The 27,487-nt window shown below is 45.1% G+C and overlaps 2 protein-coding genes across 2 annotated transcripts in view; one reads left to right on the top strand and one right to left on the bottom strand.

Annotated features, from left to right (window-relative positions):
• The window catches only part of CLINT1 (clathrin interactor 1), a 56,871-nt gene extending 51,869 nt beyond the window's left edge, over nucleotides 1–5,002 (top strand). The window contains exon 12 of the mRNA XM_080626904.1: nucleotides 2,686–5,002. Coding sequence (XP_080483030.1) covers nucleotides 2,686–2,759 — 74 coding nt within the window. The 3' untranslated portion in view covers nucleotides 2,760–5,002. The remainder of the gene's footprint in view (nucleotides 1–2,685) is intronic.
• A 14,742-nt stretch (nucleotides 5,003–19,744) lies between these two features.
• On the bottom strand, nucleotides 19,745–27,160 carry LSM11 (LSM11, U7 small nuclear RNA associated; the record flags this gene model as incomplete). The annotated part of the gene is made up of 4 exons (XM_080627040.1): nucleotides 19,745–20,194; nucleotides 21,591–21,674; nucleotides 22,443–22,582; nucleotides 26,734–27,160. The coding sequence occupies 4 exons, from the start codon at nucleotides 27,158–27,160 to the stop codon at nucleotides 19,793–19,795; spliced, it is 1,053 nt and encodes a 350-aa protein (XP_080483166.1). The 3' UTR covers nucleotides 19,745–19,792.
• Nucleotides 27,161–27,487: the final 327 nt, after the last annotated feature.

Raw genomic sequence — 27,487 nt, 5'->3', positions numbered from 1 at the left:
TCCATCTACAACATTTCTAATTAGGCAGAAATTCATGTACTTCAGCTAAGTGGTAATGAAAAGTGATTCATTTGCTGAATAAGAGATGAGAGTGAGTGTAATTAGCTGACTGCGGTTTTTAATCTTTCAACAATTCAATGTGTTTAAATTAGTTTCAAAGAATAGGAGCTTTCAAGTGTTGTTACATCAAAGTAATCAAGGCAAGCTTTAACAGCTGAGTAGGAGAGATCGCTCTGGTTCCTGTTCTGAAACCTTTAAACTTATATGGAATAATCATCTTCAAAACCTCTGATTGTAACAGCTGGGAAGACTCAAACTGGTTCAATATATGCAAAATTGTGGTGGGGATAAAGCTCGTTCCTGGGGAGGTAGATAGGTGACAAGGAAAACTAAACCTGTAGTCAGTGTTGCTGTCTTAGCCGTACTGAAGGGGTGAAGTGCTTCTCAATAGTCTTTAGAAGGTTTTTGGAAGAGTAGGGTGAGTCTGTTAATGATGTTGTCTTTAAGGTAATGTTAGCTGGTTAAAGAGTTGGCTTTGTGTTGAAAGAGCACGTCCTTGTTTAGGTTGCTCACATCTCTTCAAAGGAGCCATCGATTTAGCTTCTAATCAAGAGATTAATTATAGAAGCATATTTGTCAGGGGTTAGAATAACTCCTATGGAAAACACTTGCTCAGTTTAGAGTGGATCTTTGTGGTTGTGTCCATTATATCACAGTCAAGGGTACATAGGCTTATGGAGCAGTTGTAGTACTGAACCGATTCACTGCCGCTACCATAGTTGTTTATCTTATGGATCAATACCCTAATTATAAAGGAGGTTGTTTGGAGTGTGAAAAGAAGGTTTGTTTTTTTTTCGGCCAGGCAGGCTGGCTGCAGGTGGATGAGAACTAAGGACATCCTTTGAATCAAAGCAAAGGTCAGAAAAGAAAACCCAGAATGATTCCTTCAGTGCGTAGGCCAGCTGCCTCCCCATGCATCTTTAACCTGCGTTTACTAGAGCCCGTTGCATGAAAGTTTTTATCCCATTCTTTCTCTCTCCCCTTAGAGGACATGGATCATAGGCAGCAGTGCTTAGCAGAATATGGTTTATAGTTTTAGATAAAGATCAAATATAAAGTGGGTTGTGTTTGCTTAAAACAATGGTAACCTGGTTTAAGATGGTTATAAAATGTTTCTGTATCTGATATTTCAGGTACAAGAAAAATAGCATATTAAAAACAGAAGTTATCATTCAAGGTAAAATTACAAACGAACTACTGTGTGAATACTGACAGATCTACCATTTATTGGCTGCTGCCTAATATAACTCCTTTCTTCATTTTTATAGCCAGGTCTGGCTGTAACTGAACTGTCCAGAAGCCTACATGTGCTTATGTTATCATGGTTAGCCTCCTAAGTCCATGAGGTTCAGAAGCCCAACTGTAAGCCTTGTAACCATTGCCAGCTTAGTTGAACGGTCTTTTCACACAGAGCTGAAAAGCAGCAACTGTCAGGAGAGTTTGGAGCCTGCAGGGAGCAAATAGAGGGAATCAGCTGGTCATAAGAGGTAAATTTTACCATCTCAGGCTTCTGCAGCTTGTAAACTGAACAACAGTTCACTTAAATTAGTTAAATCCTTTGTAGAGGATGTCTGAACCGAAGAAGAGGAGAAGGGGGCATCAGAACCTACCTGTGTGTGTGTTTTATATCATCCTTTAAAAAAATACATCTTGCTGTGTACAACAGAGTAATAAATTCCAGCACAGGTGCAAGTTCAGTGCTAACTGGAGCATCCACCATGTTCTACAAAAGAAATTATACTCAGACCAGCTAAACAAGGGTATTTATAGCAGCATCTGTTTCAGCTATAGCTGTCAGGTAGGAACCGTCTGACAGAGCTGACGGGAGGTGGGGGAGGGATTTATCAATGATGTGTTTACATAATGCAGGCAGGCGTTGTATACTCAAGGTGATACCAACTATAACAGGATAACAAATATCTAAAGACACTTTTATTCTCAGAGGCCTTTGCTCCAGGAGTTACTCTACAAAATTGCCTCCATGTTCCTCTGTGCATGACTGTAAATACTTTTATAGTGTATGACATTTTATGGGAGCATCGCTTGGTTCAGATTAAAGCTTCTAATGGAGATGTGATTTTTTAAAATACCTTTTTTCTTCCGCCCCCCCCCCCCCCAGTTTTATTCCAGACTGTCACTGACCAAAGTAAAAGTCTATATTTTAAGCAAAATATTTTATTTGCAAGGAAAACTTCTTTCTTTTTGGTTAGCACTCAGAACTGTCAGCACAGTGAACAATCACTTATTGTACAGCTCCGTGTACTTGCTGACAGATTTGACTGATTAAAAGTATGAAGGACAGAATTGGAAGCTAAGTACAGAATCATAGAATGATTTGGGTTGGAAGGGACCTTAAAGCTCATCTGGGTCCGGACCACGTGCCAAGGTCCCTTCCATCGCAAACCATTGGATGATTTTATGAAAAGAAAAAATAGTAAGTTGCAAAGACAACTAGGTGAGCCTGGTTAATGTTGTGAGACTGAAGAGGATGTCCTGTGGAATCTGTAAGTCAATCTGTACAGCTTGTTCAATGATCTGGTTACAGCTTGATCTAGCTGGGATGCTGTGGAAGTTTGCTTCTCTGTGTAAATGACCTTTAAAACATGAGATGTGTCTCGCTTTCAGTTTTTATGTGCTTCTGCATCCGCTATTCACATCAGGAAAGAGAAAAGAGAAATTTTGCAGCATGTGGAAAATGAAGAAAGGTACCTTTGCAGAACTTGGTGTGTCCCTGGATGGCTGCAGCTGAGTGTTCCTTACATGGGGTACTCCAGGTCTCTCCGTCTATGTAAGTTCCGCATGTGTACAGCACAGCAAAGGCTCAGCTCCTCTCTGTTTTCAGACATGCCTTTACTCCTCACAAATTTGCAGATCCTATTTTTTTTCTAAGCATGCCATAAGGTACTGGTTCAGTAATTAACTGGTTCTTTAATAGAGCTACAATTACTTTGTTTCATGGTAAGGGGAAAAAAAAAGAATGCATTCCAAGACAGAGCTACTTTCGACATCTGGGAACTTCCTAACAGCTGGCTATCTAATGAATATGCATCTGCTTAAGAGGCTGTAGGCCATTAATAAACCAATGGATATAAAACAGAAACAATCTTTGTCAGCCTCAAATGAGATTGGATGCAATGTGCTGTGAAGTGTCACTGTCACATTGAATCGAGCCGGGGAGGTTAACAGCTCCTGGGTACCCGTGGAGGAGGAGGCTGCTGCAGCTGCTGGACTCCCAGACACAATCACAGAATCAACTAGGTTGGAAAAAGACCTTTAAGATCCTAAAGTCAAACCTCTGAGGGTGATTTCTCCCAGTACCACTTGGGTTTGAGGCTGTGGTCACCTTTTATTTGCAGGTCCAGCTAGTCGATTCTGGTTTGACAGAGGAGGGTGTGGGTTTTCCTACACAAATGATTTGAGCAACACGGGAATCAGTCACATATAAATGACTGGGGAGAAGTTACAGGAGTGAGATAAAAATGCACCTATTTGACAGAGACCTGGGGCTTTGTAAGGAGGCTCGGAACAGCCCTGGAGCCATGTTAGACAACAGCAGTGTTGTAGGGTGAAATAAATAAACACTTAAAACCAATGACACCTCCTTTAACTGTGTAAGTATCTCTGACCCCTGAAGAGTTGTATCTGCTTGTTCCAAGGTGTGTAGTAGTATCGTAAGTTGTCCCAGCTTGCAGCAACGTTTGGTATCCTATATTTGTATTGTTTGCACCTTTATTTCCTGTGGCAGCTCCCAGAAAATGTGAACTAGATTTAACGTTATTTGAGACACCTTCATTCCATCTGCACAGTTCTCTAACCTAGCCCAGGTTAGTCCAGTAGGTTCTTCCTTTCACAGGATACAGTCTTGCTGAACAGCAGCCTCTTGCAGCAGGGAGCATCATTTTGATGAGAAATATTAATGAAGTAGAATTTTCCAAAGAGAAATCTCCGATTTCATCTTAAGCCACACTAATGGCACAAGTTACTGTCAGCTGTTGAGTAAACCTGCAACAGGGGTAGCTTTTATTTTTAGTTTTAGGAAAGTGGAGTAGCAGCTTTGCATCATGCCAGGACACTGCCTCAGAGCCAGATTTGGACCATAGGTGTGTTAGACTCCAGCAAACTCCCTGTGAATTGAGATCTGGAATTGTTTTCTTTTTATCTCACTTGTAAAGGGCACTCGTACGTTTAGCAGAAAGATCACTGTAGCATTATGCTTTTTGCCCCCCTGATTTCCAGCTTTCCATTATGAAAATGGTAGCAAGGAAGATGCTCTGTAATTACTGCAGATCTTTTCTAGCAACTTTGCAAGAGAAAACTACTGCACTGTCTATCATCACAGCCAAAATGTGTTAAATAGATTGACTTAAGTACTATTCTAGGAATTATCTTAGCCTTAATTACTGAGTTTTAAACTAGAAAAGTATTCAAAGCCCGTTTCAGCCATGCTGGTGCCAAATTTAACTTCTCAAACTTCAGGTTTTACATCAAGGGTTGGTGTAAGCTGAAAGTGTAAAGCTCTACACTACAGCCAAGCACTATTGTGGGTTTTGCAGGGGTATGATTTTCTGTCCTTGTGAGGCCACAGCCCATATGGCTGGGCAGGAGCAAGTGCTCACCCATGTTGATTGGAGCAGGTAGGTCATGGATTAGGCACCCATCTTCCCTACCACAAGAGCTCTGCCTTCAGCCCAGCATTAGCAGGACTAAGATGTTATGGTTTTATCTTTTTCGAGGCAGACAAAAGAGCAGGCAGCAAAGGAGGGCTGTCCTTTCGAAGACTTTAACTTTTCAAGGTCATCTCTGGAGCTTATATCAATAGAAAGCCAAATTCATACAAAAAGCATCTATAATGAACCAAGCATATCTTGAGCCTTATCCCTTCAGCTGAATATGAATTATCTAGGAAGGTGCTTCAGTGGCCACATTCACAGAGTTCAGTATCCCTGTGACCATTTATGAAGTAAGCAGAGAAGCCACTGCTATTGTGGTTTGGCACCTATCAATTTCTTGTCTTCTTTCTGTAACTGGTTTATTAATTATAGCATCTTAATGATCTATTTAAAATAAATAAACCATTTACACCATTTCAAAGGTATTTTGTGATGTTCAGCTGATATTAAAATAGTGCCAGCCTTATGTGCTTTTTCAGCAAGTGACCTAATTAGTTAATAAAGTAATTGAATATTAAAAAGGATGTTGCAAGTGATTAAAATTTAAGAGCCTTCAGAACATTATTAAAGCTATAAATCATACATCACTGTTTTAATTTGCATAGCTACAGAATTACTAATGGTCCCACATGCATAAGCTACTTGGCAATTAGTCTTTTAACAAACTGTTGGTGATACTATGAGGTTACCAAAACCTTTCCCTATTTTTGATTTGCAAACAAAATCCTGGCTGAGAGAACACTAAGGGTTAAATGCGTAAAAGCCAGGAAATTCCATTCTTTCAGGTGTCTCCCTGCCCTTGCCTCTGTTCACCTCTTGGCCCTTCCCTTCGGGGAACCACATCCTTCCAAGTCCCACCAAGGTGTAAAAAGGAGAGGAGGAAGCGTCTGCCTCTACCTTGAGCTTCCTAAACTTCCCAAACACAAAGGTGGTTCCTAAAATCACCTTGCCTTCAGTGGTTTTCCAGCCCAGTTTGATCCACATCAATCTCCCTACCTGGTGCTCCATTTTTGTCCCATATGTACGACTCTCACGTTGTCACTTCCCTTCTCCTGGCCTCTGGGTCCACAACAGCACTGGGTGGACTGAGCAGAGTGAATACTAATGGGAGGCAGTTGTATTTGATCTCTGTCCCATGGATGTCACCTTTGGGCTGTGGGAAAGAGCCCAACCAGGTGCTTGTCACCTTCTGCTCCTTACACTGGGGCTTGCAGCTCATGAGAACATACCTGTGAACTAAAAAGGGTTGGAAAAACATGACAGGGGAGCTGCCTGCTCTGCCTCTGCCACTGGGTGCAGCAAGGGGCAGCTGCCCGTGGGCTGTGTTTGAAGCCTGGGCTGGCAACAGGCAGAAGGTGAGGCAGGACAAGAGACAAAGCGCTCAGGCCAGATGAGCTGCCCTGGTCACCCCACTCACCAGCAGCAGCCTCTCTGCAGTGATGCAGCCTTGGGAACCCCATGCACAGGCAGAGAGCGGGTGTGGCTCTTACAGGACTTGCAGCTTGATGAGAGCGACAAGAGTGCTGCAGCCAAAATGAATGACCTGGTGTGTGAGGGAGCACAAGCCTCACACGGGGCAGCAAAAGGGCTGGAGCAGCCACAAGCTGGCAAGGAGGAAAACAGCCAAAAGCTGTGGCCAAGGCCAAGCAGGCAGCACACCTGCTGTGTGAGCAGCGCTGCACAGCCCTGGGCTCCTCAGCCCCCCTGCCTTGCCTGTGTGCTCCCACTGCAGGGACAGCCAGAGACACCGCAGAGGAAGGTGGCTGAGCTGGGGAGGAGCTCCTCAGGGTCTCCTCTCTCTCTGGGCACTGGGACTCCAGCATCCCAGCCCACCACAGGAACCAGCACTCACTTGGCTCTTGCTCCCCAGCTCCTCCTTCCCTCGGTTGCTGCAGTGGGGGGGTGTGTGTCAGCCGGTACCTTCATCTCATGAGCACCAAGTCCTCTTCTTCTTAACAGAGCAAAAAAAGACATTACAGAACAGCACCTACATGCAAAGTAAATATGTTGTTTCCACCCAGTCAGCAGAAGCACTGACATGGTTTCAGCTATGAAAGTGCACTGGCGGCTACTTTACCAAGAGGAGTTCTTTTTTGTGCTGCAAAAACAATTTTTCAGGAGCTTCCTTTGAAGCCTTTATTGAGGTCAGGGGCTGCAGCCTCTTGCAATCTTCCCTTGTCAGCCTGCAGCACTTTCTGAAAGCCCTTACACTGGATACTGTGGCAAACACCAGCTCTTTGTTCATTACTTTACACTTGGTAATAGATGTGGGGCTGGGACAGAAGATGACTTTCTGCAAGCGGTTCACACTCTGCTGCACTAACATTTGCCATGTCTTAAATAGTGAAAGATAGCACAAGCCTCTTTTAGGGGTCTGTGTTTTTAATTACAACAGCAAACTGAGGAATGGGGGACTTCAGAGCATCCTGACCCAAAAAGGAACGACAAGCACACGGCTGCTTTTAATATTAATTCATTAATATTCACTATCTCACCAGTATAAAACTGTCAGCACATGAGGAGAGTGGGCAAACCCAGTGCAAAGCACTGTTGTAAGCTAGACTACGTGCAGGCAAACATTACCACAATGCAAGCAACACCCTGAGTGCCAACGGTGAGCTGGAAGAGATGGGAGCTGATTCCAAGTTACACCACTGGGCTGCTCTTAGGCAAGTTACATCAAGGACCTGTTTCAGGCTGGCAATGCAGATCATGGCTAATTCCAGCCTCTACAGCCACAGCACCATTCCATATCACACAGTATCAGTACCCTGTTTGCCATCCTTCCTGCTGCTCTATGCCATTGGCACGATAGCATCATTTTTTCCCCTCAAACTCTCACATCCTTTTCCTGATCAGCACATCACATGATTGTTCCATTGACCATGCTCTGAGGGGTAAAACTTACTGCACCTGAGCCTCATCCCGAAAAGGGCAGGACAGAAAAGGGGCTGTTTCCTTCTCCAAAGCTGGTGCATTGGCAGAGAGCTGTAGCACAGAAGCATATACCCAAAGCATATTACTTTAAATGATTTATTCCTCAGCATCATGCATAAATTGTACATGATTTCCGGCTGTGAATACATGACAAGATGTAGATACCCGTGGAGCACTGTTTTACAGCCTGGGCAGCATCTGCTAGCGGTCACTATTCCAGCCACGCTCTAGTACACCCACCATCAAGCAGATCCTGCTCTCCTCCCACAGCCAACGCTTCCAGCAGCCACGGCCATCATCCACATTGGATGGCTACAGGGCTCCTGCTACTCTAACACACAGACAAGCAGTTACCTGAGAGCCACGCTGCTGCTCCTGCAGCTTGGTCCAGCAATGGTCCCCTCTGCTAGGGGCTGCTTCCCAGCAAGGTCTTCAGACTTGTGTCTGCATAGTCCTGTGGCAGACCCGGTGGTGTGTCACCTGCGGGGAAGATGTATGAGAGACAGAGCGAGGCTTGTTCAGCCTTAAGGAAAGAAGGCTCAGAGGTGACTTTATCACCATGTTCAGTATTTAAAGGGTGGCTACAAAGAAGATAACTCCTTTTTACAGGGGTCACATGGAAAAGACAAAGGGTGATGGGTCCAAGTTAATCCTGGGGAGATTCTAATTGGACACAGGAGGAAAATTTGCCCACAATAATAGCCATTGGAATAATCTCCCAGGGAAGTGGTGGATTCCCCAGCACTGGACACGTCTAAGATTGGGCTGGGCAGGGTGCTGGGACATCTGGTCCAGGTCATGCTTTGCCTAGAAAGGTTGGACCGGACGCTCCCTGAGGTCCCTTCCAGACTGATGTCCTCTGGCTCCATGAGTCAAACCCCGCTGCCCGCCCCGCATTTCCCTTCCTTCTACTGCCACCTCGTGGAAGCGGAGGGAAGAGGCGAGCACCGGGGCTCAGCACGGAGCCCGGCCCCGCACGCTGAACTCCTCTCGGTGCGTTCCCATTGTCCCGCTCCCCCGGAGGAGCAGCAGCGGTTTTGTGCTCCTCGGAGCAGCCGCAGGGCCTGGCAGAGCCCGCCCGGCATCTCCAGCACCGCGCTGCCATAACCTGCGGGGAGGGCCTTCGAGGGGGTCATGGGGGTGCTGCGAGGGCTGGAGCAGCTCTGCTCTGGAGCCAGGCTGAGAGAGCTGGGCTGGGGCAGCCTGGAGAAGAGAAGGCTCCTGAAGGGGAGACCTGAGAGCAGCTCCAGTGCCTAAAGGGGCTGCAGGAAACCTGGAGAGGGGCTTGGGACAAGGGCCTGTAAGGACAGGACAAGGGGAATGGCTTTAACCTGCCAGAGGGGAGACTGAGATGAGCTCTTAGGCAGAAGCTCTTCCTGTGAGGGTGCTGAGGTGCTGGCACAGGGTGCCCAGAGAAGCTGTGGCTGCCCCATCCCTGGCAGTGCTCAAGGCCAGGTTGGACACAGGGGCTTGGAGCAAGCTGCTCTAGTGGAAGGTGTCCCTGCCTGTGGCAGGGGTTGGAACTGGATGAGCTTTAGGGTTCCTTCCAACCCAACCCAGTCTGGAACTGTATGATCTGGCCAAGACTCCCAGGTGAAGAAAGAGCAGCCTGAAAGGCTGTAACACATGAGGGAGCCTTTGACAATTGCTTTTGAGCATTTAGTGCCCATGGAGGAGAGAAATCCAGTCCCCTGAAAGTCTCCCCAGCGCTTGCCCAGAGGACCCCAGACAAAACAGGAACACACTTCAGCCCTCACTGTGCCCATCCATCTCCTGCCTGGGGTTTCCTCAGAGAGAGCACTGGGGCCAGGTCCTCCTCTGTTTCAGACTGGCAGCAGCAGAACAGGGTCTGAGGAGTTTGGAGCTGTCCCAGAGGAGGCCAGAGCATCAACACGAAGCTGTAAAAGCCTCTGGGCATTGGCACAGATCACTTTGCACATACGAAGGATCTACCTATTCACTCTCCCAACCCCACCTTCAGAAAGGACCTGCATAAAGAGCAGTAGGGTTCCCTCAAAGCAAGACCTGTGTAGGCCCTGCATGGAGCAAGACGCGGCTGCTAGAGAGGACACACAGGGCCTTACCTCAGCATCCACCACTTCCCAAGCACCAGGCAGCACAGTGGCAGGGGCACGCAGAGCACGACCCTCACAGCAGCCATCAGGATGCAAACAATTACTTCTTCCTGTGGAAAGCTGCCCCCACAGCCCAGGGTGGTGAAAGAAATGGATGCAGTTGTCTTGGAAGAGCTTCACAAACACTGCACCGAGTTCCAGCAGATCCGAGGCAGAGCAGTGTGACCACAGTATCACTGCCATGTGGTGCTCTTCAATTTAGGGTTCTGAGTGAATGGACAGTGGATATAATGGTTCCAGTGGTGAGGCACTGGAACAGGTTGACCAAAGAAGTGGTGAATGCTCCACCCCAGCAGTGTTCGAGGCCAGGTTGGACAGAGCCTTGGGTGCCATGGTTTAGTGTGAGGCGTCCCTGCCCATGGCAGGGGGGTTGGAACTGGATGATCTTAAGGTCCTTTCCAACCCTAACTATTCTATAGTTCCTATTTTAATTATTCAAATACTTGCTCAGTATCACCCAAACTGACCCATAAAACAAACATGGGAATCACCAATGTACTTATCTGAATCATTAAACTTTGTTTTCTACACACTGTTTGTCGTGTTCAAGTTGTTGAGGACTGCAAGGCTGTGGAAAACTTGACAATCAAACCCAAGCTCTGGTCTGTGTTATGGACAGACTCGTAAATGCCAAGATGAGAGAGATCTCCAGGCTTATAAGAAACTGTGGGGAATAAGCTGCTGCTTGGGCTAATAAATCATCGACAGCAAGAAGACACAGCTCCAAGTTGAGAAGAATTGTTGAGAGAGTTCAGGTAACATTTGATAATTAAAACCCCCTCAGCATTGCTAGAACAGGTGTAACTGCCCACAGACAGGAGGATGTCTCCTCCCCTGGTCTTTCTCTAAGAATTTCAATTCTCCTCTCAAAACAGGGACAGAGCATCGGGAAGAGGAGGAGAAAGCTCTATAGAACTCCAAGAAAGCACTAAAATCAACTCTGGAACCTGTGACTTTTCCTCCCCACTCCAGCTATCATCTTCCCTTAATTTGAGCAATACTCTCCTTAGCTATCAGAAGAACATCTGCTTAAACATACTCAGATGTGTCACCTGCATGCAGAAAAACCCACACCAAAACCCACATACCAGAGCAGAACTCTTTGCTTTACAAGCAGGTGGAGCAGTGTAAGACATTACTACAGCCTGGTGGAGTGGGTGAGTGAGCTCTTCACACCCACCAGGAGCTATCCTGGCCATCAGCCTTCATCCACAGCAGCACAGGAAGGGCCGAAATGCTCCAATCTACTATATCAGCACAGGACACAGAAGCTTCTAATTGAGGTGGCACCATGTTTTCACAGACTTTCCCACACTAGGAAAGTTAGTGTTTATAAATAAATATATACATATATATATATATATATAAAATGAACTAACACACAATGAGAAAAGCTCAGGAAAGGCTTTTTTTTGTGGCAGTACAGGACTTGTTTCCCCAACAGCTTGTGAGTACAACTGTTGCAGTTTAATCAACAGCTTTGACTCCAATTTAGGGAGCTGTCTTAAGCACCTGCATGAATATCAAAGGAAAACTCATGTCCTCTGGACTTGTAAATTAAACGGACACAACTGCAATCCAAAGGAGCAAGAGTTTACTGCCACACTGATTGTAAATCATCTTGTAAGACACCAGGGAAACATCATACACACGGAAGACAGAGCAGACTCCCAGTGTACACCACCACTTTAAAATGCAAATGAAAGTCAATGGGTTGCAGACCTCTTCTGTGAGTTCTCTGTCTGATCCTCCTCATTACATTCATCCTCATACTGCCCCGCCTGGCTTTAAACCACAGATTTTGCTCTCGTTAAACAGTTCCCAGCCTGCAATGGGAATTAATCGTTTTAGCAAACATCTGCATTCCAGAGCATGGGTATGTTACCATCTCCAGCAAGCTACATCCATCTCTGATCCAAATACATCCACATCATTTACCATGGGAATGAAAAGGTTCCTGGAAGTCAGGTTCCCTGTTGGCAAAGTACACACTGGGCTGGATGCTTCGATGCTGGCTCTGGACATTCCTGATTCCTGAAAAACCATTTCCTGATGGCACAGCAGAAGAAAACACTCTAAGGTAACAGACCTTGGAGTTATCAGGCCAATAGTTCTCACATTCAACATGAAGTTCACCTCCCCTCTGCACCTCTAAAGGACAGGTATAATGATCTTATTTTACAGATAACACACTTTTGAGCACACAAGTGACTGGTCTCCCCCCAGTCATTGGACTAGCAGTGCTAGCATTCAAACCTGGCAGTTCTCCACATCCCAGCATCTGTCCTAACCACTGCAGTAGCAGCTTCATCACCGTATATTGACAGAGCACAGAAAAAAAAAAACATGCTTTGAAGCAAACAGTTATAGGGATATATTTATTGCATTGCAGTCTTGGCAATTTTAAATATAAACATTTACATCTGGAAAGCAGAACGCTGCAAATTCAGTGTGTTCATAGCAGCATCCACTTCCCCAGAAACAAAATAGTTAGGAAGACAGAGAAGGAATTACAAACAAGTTACACTCTCATTTATCACCATTTGGCCAAAACATGGTATTGCAGCTGTGAAACAGATATTGAAGTCACCAAATCTGACCTTGAAGACACAAGTAATTTCAAGACTGAAGGGTGTCATTGTACCTGATATCCTGCACGTTTTCAGTGTGCCGAGACTTAAGGCTAACAGTCAAGTGCCTGAAGAGGGCAGATGATGTATGTATCTGCGTTACCTGACATATTATAGTTTTAGTAACAATACTTAGCACTTGTGTAGCACTTGCCGCTTCCCCAAACCCCTGTAGGGTAAGGATTGCTCTCAGATGCGTTACAGCTGCGTTACAGCTGCGGAGCACAAGGGAAAGGGAAGGAAGTGGCTTGCCAAGGCCTTTCAGTGAGCAAGTGGCAGTAGAGAGATGGGAACTTGTCCCATGTCAGTGTGGTAGGTCACGCTGCTCCTCTGTGATTCATTAAGGAAGTTTTATAGATGACTAATTGGTTACCAAGCCCCAGTCCATGCAACTGCAGTGGATGCGTGCCCCATCTGAAGAGGGGTCAACACAACTGCTCCCCTCTTAATGCCCATTGCAGTTTTAAAGAAACCGAACGCTTCTCTCATTTTCTCACCTCAGAATGATGTGTCACGCTGAAGATACAATGACACAGCTGCACTTTGCTCTGAAGCTGTGGAAATCAGAAGCAACCGCTATAGAAGCATGAGCAGCTTTCATTTCTTTCCTGAGGGAGAGCACTGATCTTTTGAGAGGAAAAAAGGATGGATATGTTTTTACACAAGCTGATCAAACTACTTTTCATTCTAAACGAATACAAGACTGACTGAAAGTCTCAGGTGTACTAATTTTCTTCAGCTAAGTCATCCAAGTGTATACTGCGAAGCTAGCAGCTAATAAAATAGTTACCCAGGAACATCAGAAGGCATTTTCCTTCCCTGACAGGCCTTCTACCAGCTAAAAGCAAGAGCACTTACAGTGACATCTAAAAGGACTTGTAAACATCATGAGACAAGCCATCTCTGACACTCCTTCACTAAGGTAGGCCTTTTGCCTGCACCCTCAGGAAGCTAACAAGGATAACCCAGGCTTTCACCATCCCTGCCTCAAAAGGGAAAATTTGCTTACTTGTTTTTTCTCCCACTGGGTTTCCTCTGCAAAGTTTTAGAGGCAGGATGAAACGTGTCAGTTATTAGGGATGGAGTCTGGCAGAGACTCCTGGGGTACAGCTGCACTGTGAAACACTCACAGCATAACGGATGCTGCACTCCAGAACTGTCGCTGCAAATCCTCCTTCACCTACAGAGCGCAACCGCCCAGTGCTGGCCAAAACATGACAAGAGGGTATAGGCTGGAAAGCACCCTCACACTCCAAGCAGTTATCACAAAGTAAAGTAATTCCTCTCTCCTCTTCTTTCTCTTCACCTGCTTTCAGCATGCCATGAAAGCCTAGAGCTGGGGAAATGTACAGAGGTCCATGTTGTACTTACAGTAGATTATGCACATTCCTTTCCATCAAGAAAAGTCTCCCTCAAGCACACTGACCCTGCAGTGCCCACCTGGAGGGGGACCCTCACACATGCCTAGTTCTTCCCAAGTGGCCTCAGTTTTTTATTGCCCAGGCTGCTAACAGGTAAAAAATAGCAGCAAAAGATGCTCTTCAATAGTGAGGTTTTACTCCACATTTCTACCATGTAACAGTTGATGGTTGTCCTGCAGATACATTGACAACTCCTGACAGGAAAAGCTGTGACGTCTTAAAAAGTGTTTATAAATCAGCACAGAAGACTACATGTAACCTCCTGAAAACGGGTGTCCTTCTAATGACACTCATTTCAAAAAGCACCTTTTGAATATGAACTGCACATTACTGGCTACATGAACGGCACAGGACTTCAAAAAATCATAATAATATTTATCTGAAGGTGAGACAGGCACTACTGGAAAAACATCGGACAGAGTTAAAGACTAAATGAAAACGTGAGTGCATTCTTCTCTTTTGGTCCAAGTATACCCGACCAGGGTATTAGTATTTTTGGTAAACTGAAAAATAAAGCTCAGCTTGGACTCTATCTTCCTTTGCTAGATTTATAGCCCATTAGACAGAAAGATACTGCTTAGATTTAAGGTCTCTCCCTTCGGGTTCTTACTGCAAATGGTCATCCCTCTCTTCCTCTGTCCACCTAAGTCAGACCTCTTCACTATGTACACCTTGAAAAACACCACACAAGGCAGCACAAGAATAAACACAAGAATAAATACAAACCCCCTGTATTTATCTTCTTATGGGCAAGGATAATAGTGACAAGAAAGCTCTGCATGGAGCTAATGCCACAGACATTATGGCTGGAAACTGTTTCTTCTCTAGAAACTCTCATTATAAAGTCAGACTGTCGATACTCAAACCTACAAACTGAGCCATGAATCTTTCAGCTCACACCTTGTGCGTGCTTAATCCACCTACCATCACACCTGCAAACCAGGAGAATTAGCTCTGAAATTACTTCTTCAGTGAAGAAGTAATTACTCCTTCTAATGAAGGATCATCTTCCTTCACTAGAAGGCAAGTATTTACCATCTCTTCTTCCAGCTGTGGCTTCATGTATTTCCATTTGTGCATCTTGGTAATATCCAGGGGAATGGGTATTTTTGGTTTGTAATATCATAATTTCAGAAAGAATTCCATACATTCTGTAACAACAAAGAGTGTCTTAGGATTGCTACGGTATAAGCTTCAAATTTTTAAGCCAATGTCAAAAAGCAAAAGCATGAACTGAAACAGTTCTAGGATGCAGAAGATGCGCATTTCAGCATTTATGTTTTACACTTTGCAATGAAGGCAGGAGAAAAAGCATTAATTTTAATCATTAATTTTAAACATTAATTTATTAATCTGCAGTATTTTGCAGTTATGCTCTGAGGGACACACTAGCATAGAAATCAACGGCTTCTAAGGAAACAGCTTGCCTGGCTGTAGGAATCAGCATTACTGCTACTGTTGCTGCACTGCCTCTGAAAGGGTGCAGCACTGTGCCTTCCAACTTTATCCAGTTGCAGAGCTTGCAATTTAAGATGGTCATTATCATTCTGACCTGTTTAATCAAAGGCAAGAAATTTACCTGGGGATACACATCTTCAGAAACTGAGTTTTCAGTTTGCTGTCCCTGCTGCCTTTCCATTTTCTTTCAAGATTCTGGATGAAATCATTGTTTCCATCCGTCCCACTTAGGTCAGTGCTAGCAAGCAATAGAAACAGTTAAGTGTGGACAGCGTGTTGGGCAGGATGTCACCTTCAACAAAAATTAGACATCTTTCTTCTCTGCTGCTTTTTTCTGGACATTTCAATGTTCACAGTGATTTGCAGGTGCAAGCGGGTGACTGCAACAGCAAACTAAGCAAACTAGTAAGGAAAGTAAGTAAAAATATTAAAAACCCCCAAATCAGTCTACTTCAATCAACCCAAGATATACAATTCTTCTGAACAAATAATTCCAGAAGTCTGCAGAGAACAGTATGAAAACCAAGAACAGCTAAAGGCGATCTGGACGCAAAACTAGACAGGGTATAGTATTTCTTATTATAAAGGGGAAAAAAAAGCCAGTGGGCAGTCAAGCCCACTCCTGCTGAGAGACCTTGCCCTGCTTCCAAATGATGCAGAAGGGAAAGCTGCATCAGAAACAGCAGATCCAGAAACTGAAGGACAAGAAGCAGATGGAAAACAGTTCTCACTGGCTACTTCAAGTAATCACCTGGTGAGGACATGCCAAATACCTGTCACTAAGCAGAAAACAACCCCAAACAACTTCCAGGCAATTAACAAGCTGGAGAAGTCAGTGGAGAGATGCGACTAAACCCACACCTTTTACAAGCTGCTTCTCCTTTGACCTTCTCTATTCTACTGCCACAGCCCTGTTTAAGAAGTGTTCAGTAAAAATGAAGTACCTGTGCAAAAGATTTCTCCAAGAAATTATCCCAGCCAAGATACCCATAACCATGACTAACACAGCAGCTCTCAGCCTGATTTTCCCTACCAGTTCCCTGCAACCTCATGGCACAGCAAGGTTTTATGCTGGGGTTCCACGAAAACCCCTTTCACACCATCTGCAATCCCTAGGATTATATCACCATACAAATAAAATCACTCTTAACGTAACCATGAGACTTGGCTCTCTACTGAACTGTGTTGGCAATGGAAAGATACATGATGACACCATGAGATGGACCTGTGGCACCACCTATGACCAGGCTGAACAATGTCCTAAAACACGGGGTAGGTTGCAAGCAGAACCGGGATCCTTTCCTGAGGTCCTTATACTTGGTCCAAAGCTTTTTCACTCTCACACAGCTTGTTCTTTCTTAAGACAACCTCCTGCTCCTACTCTTCATTCTTTAGCACAATGACCTGAGGTGTGTATGCGCACACCATCTCTGTGATGCTGCCGCAAGAGAGGAATTGCTAGAAGCAGATAGCTTTTTGAACCTGGATTTTATGCTGAGTTTGGAAGAAGAAAAACGTGGAAATAAATAACCAGAAACAATAAATAAATAAAACCAAAGCTGGTTTGTTTCCAAGGGTTGATTCCTTTTTTCATAAGCAGACTTACATGAATGCTTCAGTGAGGTAGAAGACTTCATTTCGGAACATCACATTCAATTTTATTTAAAGAGCAACTTCAGCTGAAGAATTAAACACACAAGTGACACACGTACAGGATCGCTTCCTTAGTCACGATCATGATGCTTGAAAGAGACTAAATCACAAACGTTATGCTTGAAAGAGAAAATTCATAAACTAGCACTTTGATATTAGACTTTAAAAAGATACAATGTCAGAAAAAGGAGGGAAAAGGAAGACATTTTGGAAGATCTGAAGTTGCCGAAGAGGCTGTATTTAGGAAGCAGCTTGGAAATAGTAAGAGGTGGATCAGGAAGGAGGAAACAAAGAACTACCAAATAAGCCATTAACTCTAAATTGGAAAAGAGACTTTTAACTAACTCCACAGATGAGACAACCATGGGAACAGAGGAGGAACAGTTTAATAATGAGGTAGAGCAAAAGAAGTAGACAAACTGGATAGTTCTTAACCAGGTTTGTTGACTGAGGTGATGATTTTGGAAGAAGGTGCCAGTGATGGTACAAAAATCAAGGCACCAACTCAAGTCCAAGCACCAGCACTTTTCATAAAATGTAAGAAGAGAAACTTGTAGATGTGAAGCAACAAACACCTCCAAGGTTTCAGAGAAAAGGTTCTGCTGAAAGGAAACACAAGGTGGTATAAACTGGGCAAACCATGAGAATTAAGAATATGAGGTAAAGAAGAGCAAGAATTCAATTGGAAGTCATAGTACATAGGCCTGAGTGCAGATCTGACACCCTTTGGTCAAGCATGAAGGAAAGAGGAGAGGTCAAAACCAGTAGCCTTTGGCATGAATGGAAAAGGCAGAGGTCATCCCAAACTGAAAGAAAAACACACCAGTCAGAAAGCAGAGGGGAAAAAGCAACCCACAACCAAAACCATAATGAAGACAAGCATTCACTTGCCACAAAAGCTGCGGAGAAGTCAGGAGCAGAAATAAGCCCCTTGTTCTAGCTTCACATTTCTAATAATTTGTGAGCGTTCTGGTTAGTTGGCAACCACACAGAAAGCCAACCAGGAAAGGTTCAGAAACGCAGGACAACTGGGGTGAATACAAGAACAGTCTTCCTAAACCAGGATTAGAATGCCCTGAAGAGATAAAATACTGACAAGACAAGGAGGTAGGGAAAAGAACCGCAGACCACATGAAAACACAACCAAGAACAGCACTAAAGGAAAGGAAACAAGAACCTTCAAGAGAAGAATCTTTTCAGTGCCCAGTCTCAGATCATAGCAGGAAGGGATGACACCAATAAAGTTATGTATAATAAGAAACTGTAGATATTCTTTCCTTACCCCCCTTGATGAAACTGATTTGCCAACAGTATGTTTTATTCTGAGGCACTTCTGTCCCAGGCTGAACTTGGGTCTGCAGCTCAGTGGCTCATGTAATCTGAAATGTTGCCATAAAAATTTCAGGCTCCCCCAGAGGCATCCAGCTGCTTTGTGTGTCCACAAACTCCTGCTAAACGATTTCTGTAATCCACCCAACCCCCAGACATACCCCTAATGACAAGCAAGCAGCATGTTGCAATTGCAGCAACAGAAATACATGTCACTGAGAGTCCATGTCACCCAGTTTGAAGACTTACGACCTCTAATGCAATACAAGCCCTACTATAAAGCAATTTCCCGACTTCATCTTAAACACAAAGCGTAAGGCAGCTGAGATGAATACAGGAGTAGCAGTATGAAATCTTCTGTCCTTCCACAACTAAGGGAATAGACTAGATAATGTAACAGCTTCATTTACCCTCAAACTTCTACGTGTAGCTCTCTTGGAAAGCAGTTATATGATAAGCTGACTTTGACTTTCATACTTCAAAACATTAGTAAGCACATCTCCAAAGCTCAGTTTAACTGGAACTAGATGATACATCATTCACATGGATAGGAAAGACTCATGAAGATTTCTCCTCCATAAGAACTGCTGGAGACACAGCAGCTCTAAGTTCAATAGAGGGAACTTGAAAGGCGCTTAGATACAGTACAGTTGTGATCAGCACAAACACTTAAGTCTGAGAAGAAAAATGGTATCTTTGCAAACTTCACTATTACACCAAGTAGCAAATGGGTGAAATATGAAAGTACAATTTGCCATCTGCAGCCACAACATTTACAGAGAAACTCCAAATACGGAGGCCCGTGGATCAGCTACATTAGCTGCTTGCTGGTGACACAGGGCTAAAGCACAGCATTACAAACAGAAGCCCAAGCTTTGATATTGTAAAAACAAATTAATGTCCTTCCATTATTCAGAGAAAAAGAGCAGTTTTCAATTGAGAGGCTTTCTATCATACAGGGCATTAGAGAGCTAACTGAAGAAGCAGCTAATAGCCACCAGGAGTACGTCACTCCACCTTTTCATACTTCCAAAATGACTGTCAGAATTACGTCTGGAAAAGAGAACATCCATGTAACAGCAGCAGATAAACTATCAGTTTCATTAGTAACCTTCTTTTGAGATTACTCAGAATATGCAAATAAAAACCTTAAGCTCCTTAAACGTGGGCCACAATTAGCTCCTGTAGCTGAGTACACCAATATTCTCTTCCAACCCTCTCTGTTTAGCTTCTTTTTAAGGAGCAGTAGGACCTGTGCCCATCTCACAGAAACAACATTTCTGACCATGTCAGCAACAGAAATCCCCAACAGAGATCTAAGGAGGCTGCTTTGGCATCAAGCTCAGGATGCTCCAGTTAGAATTATTTCCCCTATCTTGTTATGGCAATGGGAAACCAGTCACAGTACCATCAGACTTAATGAGAACGCTAAATAGCGATGCGAGTTGCAGCGGCAATTCATGCTATCAAATAAATACACTGACAAAGGCTCAACCAAGTCAATGTGCTAAATGGACAAGCAGGACATTCTCTCCTCGAATAAAGATCTGGTTTATGTGACGTGTGAACACCTGCTGATAATCCACTTTGGGCCGCTTTTTCCTCCGTGACTGGCTTTTTGTACGGGTACCACCAGCACTGGCACCCTCTGTGTGGGCAGTCCCGCTGCCCACATCAGCTTCACCTCTGGCAGCCAGATGTGAACTGTCACCTGGCATCTTCTTTTCTCCAGCTCTGCCCAAGCGTTTTTGCCTCTCACGCTCATCTTCTGCTCTCCCTCGTCCTGATCCAGCTTTCGACCCCAGCATCTGAGAGTCATTTGTCAGGGCTAGCTCCTCTGAGACAGTCTTTGAGTCAGCTCCCTTTACTGAGGAATCCTGCAGCTTGAGCCTGTTAAACAGCTGTAAAAGAGCATTTGTGTATATGACCACATTCATAAAACAAGAGGTGCTTGTTCAGCATTACTATGTGATATTTGCATCTACAATCCCAAATCAGAGCTCACAATGCAATAATTAGTGAGAAATCTTTACCAGCAATAAAGACTATGTTTTCTTGCCAAAGTCCACCAGTGACATAAGGTGAATGCATTCGCTGCATGCACATGAGTGCCTTCATGAGAGCACTAAGGAATTTAATTTGGGAAGCAATATTGATGTGTTTGCATTTAACTTTGGTCCAGACCGACAGCCAGTTACCAAGCTGCCCCATGACAGACCTTTTGTGTTCCCCAAAACAAACTAAATGATGCCATGCGGGTATTCTGGGACATGAGCAGGCTGCAAACAATAGAAAAATAATAAAAGCTAGAGCAGCAGATCCAGAGCACTGTATGAGCTCATTAATCTAAGGATACATGTGCTGAAACTGGAAAAGAAACTGCTTTTACTCTGGCAGCAGGCAAACTTTTATGAAATACAGACAAATGAAAAAGATTCTTGGTTAGTCTGTCCCTTTCCCAGCAACAGGATGGAAAACCAATCCCTGTGAGAGTGCACTGAAGGAACAATGGCAACTTGATTATTTTTAACTAATCTTTAAAAAAGGAAGGGTGGGATCTATCAGAAAACAGATTGAAATGGCAGGAGTTTGAAAGTAAATTGCTCACAATGAAACTGTTTAAGTGTTTTTGTGACACTTCTCTGATGTTCGAAAGGCCCAGAGCTCTGCCATTCAACAGGCACAGCCCTGACACATCTTTTTTTCCTCCTTCATTGTTCAGAATTTCATCTATCATCTCTTCAGTTCTCAACTTCATAAACATCATTTTCGCAGCTGGATCCTAGAGAGCGCCTTGCTTTGGAGCAACGTCCCAAATCTTGGGCTTCACAGTACCTAGACTAGAAGTTCAAGTGACCACACATATGTACTGTTTCATTGGCTGGAGACAAAAACTGTCACTCCATGAACATGGGTATCGAAGTTATGCACTGCCAAATGTGCACAGGACAGTTGGGAACCAGATCAATCATAGGTGCAACAGAATGCACTGAACAAATCAAAACCCAGAGTGAACTTATAGAATGTCACCATGTTGCACTACACAGTGGTAGCAACTGTGACCTGATATTAGCAACTCCAAAGTAAAACTTCTATAACACTGAACTATGACCAAATTACTTTCAAAAATGTCAGAAAACTGCTTTGTTCTGATCTGAAAACTACTTCAAGTCATTTTTGCAGTCACCTGTAATAAAAGGAGGTGAAGTATTGAAATATAAACACAATTTTCCAATCAATGCTCCCCTTTTACTGCTTTGAAAAAAAGCCAAATGAGAACTGGAGATGCCTACCTACCCGGGTTAGTGAGAGCTGAGGCTCTGCATAGAAAGCTTTGCCCATCACTGGTTTCCTGTATGTCTCATCTACATCTGTCAGGGCCTAGAAGAAGATAAAAGAAACAGAAAGGTCACGATTAAAAGAAAACATGAAGCAGCTTTGGACCAGCTTTGTGTCACAGCGCTATGAAATTACATTCTATCTAAGAGAAATCCATCCCCGGAACAAGCTGTGCTTTGAAGCTGGTTTCTTAATCATCCAAGTTGTAGTGAGGTATAAAAGCACCAGCAAAGCCTGGCATCTGTCCTGCATTACTTGCAAAGTCTTTGTGAACCTGCAAAATCCCCCTCCACTCCCCACTTCCAAACTTTTCACAGGTCCATGCTCACAAATATTTAATAGCTGCTTTTCCATCGCTGACTTTAAAATCTTCATGAGGTGGAACACAAGGAAAAACTTTTGTCACTGACATCCCAATGACATGTTAGTGAAAGAAAACAGAGAAGTGGCTACAACTATAAGAAGATTAGGTTTTGCAGAGAAAGCTTTGGAAGCTTCTTATATTCCTCATATTCCACCTTCTTGAGTTCTTGCACAAAACCTTTGAAGATGTTGGGAACTCTTCAAAGCTCCTCTCTCACCTAAAACCTCTCTAAGATGGCTATGCACCTCTCAGACGTACCAATCCAACAACAGGCACCACTTTCATCTATAACCCAGCACTCAGTGCCAGAGCAAATTAGTTTTATGAACCACAATACCACATGAATCCTCTCACAGTGTAGTTTGCTTAAACCTATTGCAAATTTCAAGTTTTCAATATAGCAGTTATAAATCAAGGAGACAATAATTAAATTGAGCAGTAATTACCATATTCCAGAACTTGTCAAATGCAACCAAAAACCCTGTGCAGACTCCACGAAGCCCTTTGAAAGTGCGGATATGGACATTGATTCTTACACCATCTCGAACACAGCGATGAAGTTCCCCCAGTGGGCTGCCTTCATGGACTAAACCAGAAAGAGAACATCACAGGTTTTCAACAAAATACATACATATATATATGTCTAAAAATGTATGTAGGAATATATTATGTATATTCCTACATTCATAGAGTAGCAGAAGTACAGCAGATCTTGGCATAACACTCTTCTTCACACCAAAAGAAAAGAGAAGCCCTGGAGCACTGTAATGCACTGCAGTTGTCATTACTAGACCATCTTCTTTTAGACTCTTCTTACAGTGGGGACAGCAAAGACTTTGAAAAATATGAAGGTTTCCCTTTACATAACCCACAGCCAAAACAGCCTCGTCCGAAAAAATCTTTCTGCTACATTTCAGAAACATACAAGGTAATGCTAACCTTAAATAAAAGTGGTTCAGGGAGAAAAGAACATTCACAAAGGCAGAGTGAGTTATGAAGAAAAGACAATGCCTAGTTAAGGCTACCTCAGCTTAGTCACATTACTGAATAAACTATTGTATCAGGTGTGTTCCTTTTCTTTACAAGATTTCTGAAGCAATGACTGACTCGAAGGTCTTCAACTAAATTGGATCTGTTTAAATTGATGAAAACGTATTGTTTCAGTTGAACTTTCAGCAGGCAGCAGAACACTCTTCAAAGATGTACAAGTCTTTGGCAAGGAAATCAAATTACTCTAAGCAACAGCCATCAATGAAACCAGCTAACCCACAGAACACTAATCCCAGACTGGTTTGGGTTGGAAAGGACCTTTAAGCTCATCCAGTTGAACCCCCTGCCACGGGCAGGGACACCTTCCACTAGGGCAGCTTGGTCAAAGCCCTATCCAAGCTGGCCTTGAACACTGCCAGGGATGGGGCAGCCATAGCATCTCTACGCAACATGTGCCAGCGCCTCAGCACCCTCAGTGATTTTTTCCCCCCCTAATATCCAATCTCAATCTCCTCTTTCTCAGTTTAAAGCAATTCCCCCTTGTCCTGTCGCTACATGCCCTGTAAGAAGTTCCCCTCCAGATTTCTTGTAGGCCCCTTTGAGGCACAATGGGCTCAGTAAAACATACAGCTTACCTGATACATACACGCCTTATCTGCACACTACAAAATCTTTGCAAGTGTAAATTACCTAGAGGGGTAGATATTATTTACTTTACAACTTCCACCTACACCATGGCAAAGCCATTCCAGTGCTAAATTATAGCTACTCATTTGCTTGTGCAAACACAGCCCCAGGGTTGCTGTACAATTCCTTCTGAGAGTCAGGGGAAAATACTGGTCTAAAAATCTCACATGGTTCTTCATATTAATAAATCATCTGAGTCAGAGATGATCTCTCGCCTTGTGATTTAGCGACCATGCATTCAAGACTGGATTTGCACACTAGAAGATACATCCTGTGAGTGTAAAGTGTTGTCATATGACAGCCGATCTGTGGTGTTTGCCTGCATGGTAATTCTTAGACACAGCAGGGAAAGCTAAAGCAGTTGCCTCAGAATTAACCTAATGACATTTATCTTTTGAGATCCACTGTCATCTTGCCAGCCCTCTCCAGTTGGGTAGCTGGAGAAAACTGCTTTCACACAGAGCATAAGCTGCCCCAGTACCTCCCAGCTCTGCCTATGGGGGCCTTTCCACAAGTCTCTCTGTTTCCTTCAGCCAAACTGATGAGGAACTGATGTTCTGGATTTGCAGGAACCACAGGTGACACCATCATATCATCAGATTGATGCTCTTAATCAGAGAACACTCTTTCTTTCTAACAAAGTCTGAGAATTTACAGCATCGTATCAGGTTCAGATTTTAAATTCCAATGTTCCCTTTATATAGGAACTTTATCTACAACTTCTTGTGAAAACCCACATACTGTCTGTATTTCCAACTATGCCTTCGACTCTCAGCACCCCATTAGACCTGGTGGAGAACACTACGGCTCTACCAAACCTAGACAATACACACTCTTCCCACTTGCCCTTGCAGCTTCACTAAGACAAACCTTCAACTTCATCTGATCAAAAAGGCAGAACACAGAATCCAAAACCCTTTAAACAATCTGACATCCACTTCTTGCAAAACAATAAAACCAGCAATGAAATGAATTCATTTTTGCTCTTCTGCAAGCATCAAAGCGTGGGGTGACCAGGCTCTGCACACAGCTAGAGTTGCCTGTGGCTACTGATGCTGTTATGTACCAGTATTAATAGGTTTTCAATCCACAAGGAAGGATGTACCAAGTTGGTTTTGTACTCAAAATACAATCCCTATTTGTATACAATAAGCACACGCTTAATATCAGGATTCTAAAGAATAGCTAAAAAACTACTGCAAGGCAGAGGGTGAGTACCCCAGAAGGGAGAAAATAAAGATCCAAACTCTGGTTAAGTTCAAGTCCCTGTCCTCAGGGCAAGGCTTTAAGAGGCAGGATTAAAAAACAAAACCAAACCCAAGCAATAAGAGCAAAGCAAATGAGAACAGCTGAAATAACCCAGAGCACTACCAAAGGCCTTTCTAACTGCTCTGCATTAACTGCCTGCACATGAGTTCTCCATCCCTTTGGTAAATGCAAAGTTAATTAGGAATAGCTTCCCCTGAACTGATCCAACACAGGCAACTGATCCAACAGCTGCTCAAGCAGCTTCCTTATCAACTTTTTAGCTACATCTAAAATCATGTATCGTGACAGGCAAAATGTTAGCTCCATTTTACACTTCTGACCCACCAAATTCAAGGAACACATCATACCTGTCACAGCTACCTGGGATTACAGGGATGCAGCAAACCCATCACAGTTACTTTCAGATGCAGCCACCACCTTAGAAGCTTCAAATGTCGGCCCATCTGCAGTGCAGACAGACCCCCTGCTTACAGGGAAAGCACACACTTTTGACTATAAATTATTCTTAAAGCTCTCCAGACTGCTGAATAGCACTTTTCATGTCAGTTCTGCCAGTCTGCTTCAAAGTCCATGCTGCCCAGCCTTAGATGTGTGGCTATTAAGTACGTGCTCTTAATGGAAGCATGTAATTTATTTGCTAGACCACCAGTAAAGTAAATTTTCACAGTTGGGTTGGGGTTTTTTTCTTTCCCCAATCCCATCACAGTCATCCCAAGGATGCTAAATCAGTATTTAAGGTCAGTTCATTTGGAAGTCCTACACCAACACAGCCTCTGCATTTGTGCAGAATGCTAAGCTGGCGTGACATTAGCATCATGCAGCGCCTACAGCAATGAATACATTATGCTTTGACGTCTAAGCAAGGACAAAGTCCTGCTTTGGGCACTGAAGACTGAACATTCTGGGCTTTGCCTTTTTATAGCAACATCATTAAGGTGATGCTGGTGATTAGAAGAGATACTTTGATACCGAAAACACACAATGTGTTTAATTAAGTGCACTAAAGCTACATCTCATTTGATAGCAACACCATTTGATGCTTGTGTTGGCGCATGAACTGCACCCCTTCATGTGCAGGGGCTATCGTCCTGACTGCACCCACAGATTTCCAGAAGAAACTTGTCTCAGCATCACAGCTGCCTCCAGCCTCCCACCACTGTTCTACCATCATGGTATTAGAAATGCCAGCACTGGATTTACGCCCCTGAGATGTACAGTTAGTAACTAAGATATATATAGCAGTGTGCTACAGACTCATGCTGTGGTTATGACTTAGCCACGAGCTGAACGGACTCAAATCTGATTCCCAGTTTAAAAAGTGCACTTTTAAAAAGCACAGCAGTATCTCATCCTTTTTTCCTTGCAAGCAAGAGGATCAGCATAATCAACCACACAGCCAAGCAGCACATCACCATAGCGAGTGCCATCTCTGAGTAAGCACTTGTGTGAAGTTCACCGCTCCTCACATCCACACGATTTCCCCACCCTTTCACCTAACACACAAGCACCGTTTTCCACCCGGATTCCATCCCTGCCGCTTCCCCCATCCATTGTCACCCAACCGCCTCCTCCAAAACACAACCTCCCAACTCCCCAAACTCCACCCCAGCTCCGCGCCTCCGGCCACACCCGGACCCCGCCGCACCCCTCGACCCCACGACTCAGCTCCTACAGCGTTCCCGCCTCACGACCCGGCCGAGACCCGCGCCTTCACACCCTCCACCTCTGCGCCTGCAGCCGCCCCTCGCCGCCCTTCCACACCGCAGAACCCCTGTGGCTGCCCGCACTTACGGGGCATCCTGGTGAGGACGTTGCGCGGTGGCCGCCGGCGCCGGGCCGTCCCCCCACCCTCAGCCCCCTCCTGCTCGTGGCCCGCGTTGACCATGAGGCTCCGGAGGCGCTGGATACGCTCGGGGTCGGCGGCGGGCGGGCCGCGGCGGGCGGAGCGGGAAGCGGGCGGGCCGCGGCGGGAGGGAGCGGAGCGGCGGCCCCGCGGGCGGAGCAGGCCGCGCTGGAAGCTCTCGTACTCGGCGAGGTTGTTGAAGCAGGGCGCGGCGGGGAAGGGCAGCGGCGTGCTGGCCGAGTACAGCGCCAGCAGCGGGTCGAAGCGGCTGGAGCTCACGTCCAGGCGGCTGGGGCTCGGACAGCGCTCGGTCCCGGCCCGGCGGCGCGGGTGCCGCTGCTCCGCGCCGCCCGCGACACCCTCGTCCTCCTCCATGCCGGGCTGCGGGCAGGAGCCCGGGGCAGCCCCCCGCCGCTAGGGGCCACTGCCGCGCCGCCCGGAGAACACCCCGCGGCCGCGCAAGCTGACCAGGACCCGGGCGGGGCGGCGCGGGGTGGGCAGAGGAGGCCGCGGAGCACCGCCCGCGTCCGGGGCGGGCCCGAGGGGCGGAGCCGGCCCCGCCCGCGCCAGGAGTCGCGCGTAGTGTGGCGTTAGTACGGCCGCCGGCCGCCGAGGATGGCTCCAGCGTTGGCCTCTGCACCGGGACCTCCCTCTGCAGCCCCCACGGCTGTTGTCGGGGTTCTCCGCCGCGCAGGGCCCGAA

The sequence above is a fragment of the Psittacula echo genome, assembly GCF_963264785.1.
Source record: "Psittacula echo genome assembly, chromosome: 11".
NCBI lineage: Eukaryota > Metazoa > Chordata > Aves > Psittaciformes > Psittacidae > Psittacula > Psittacula echo.
The sequence above is the reverse complement of the archived record's forward strand: the minus strand, read 5'-3'. Positions and strand labels throughout refer to the sequence as shown.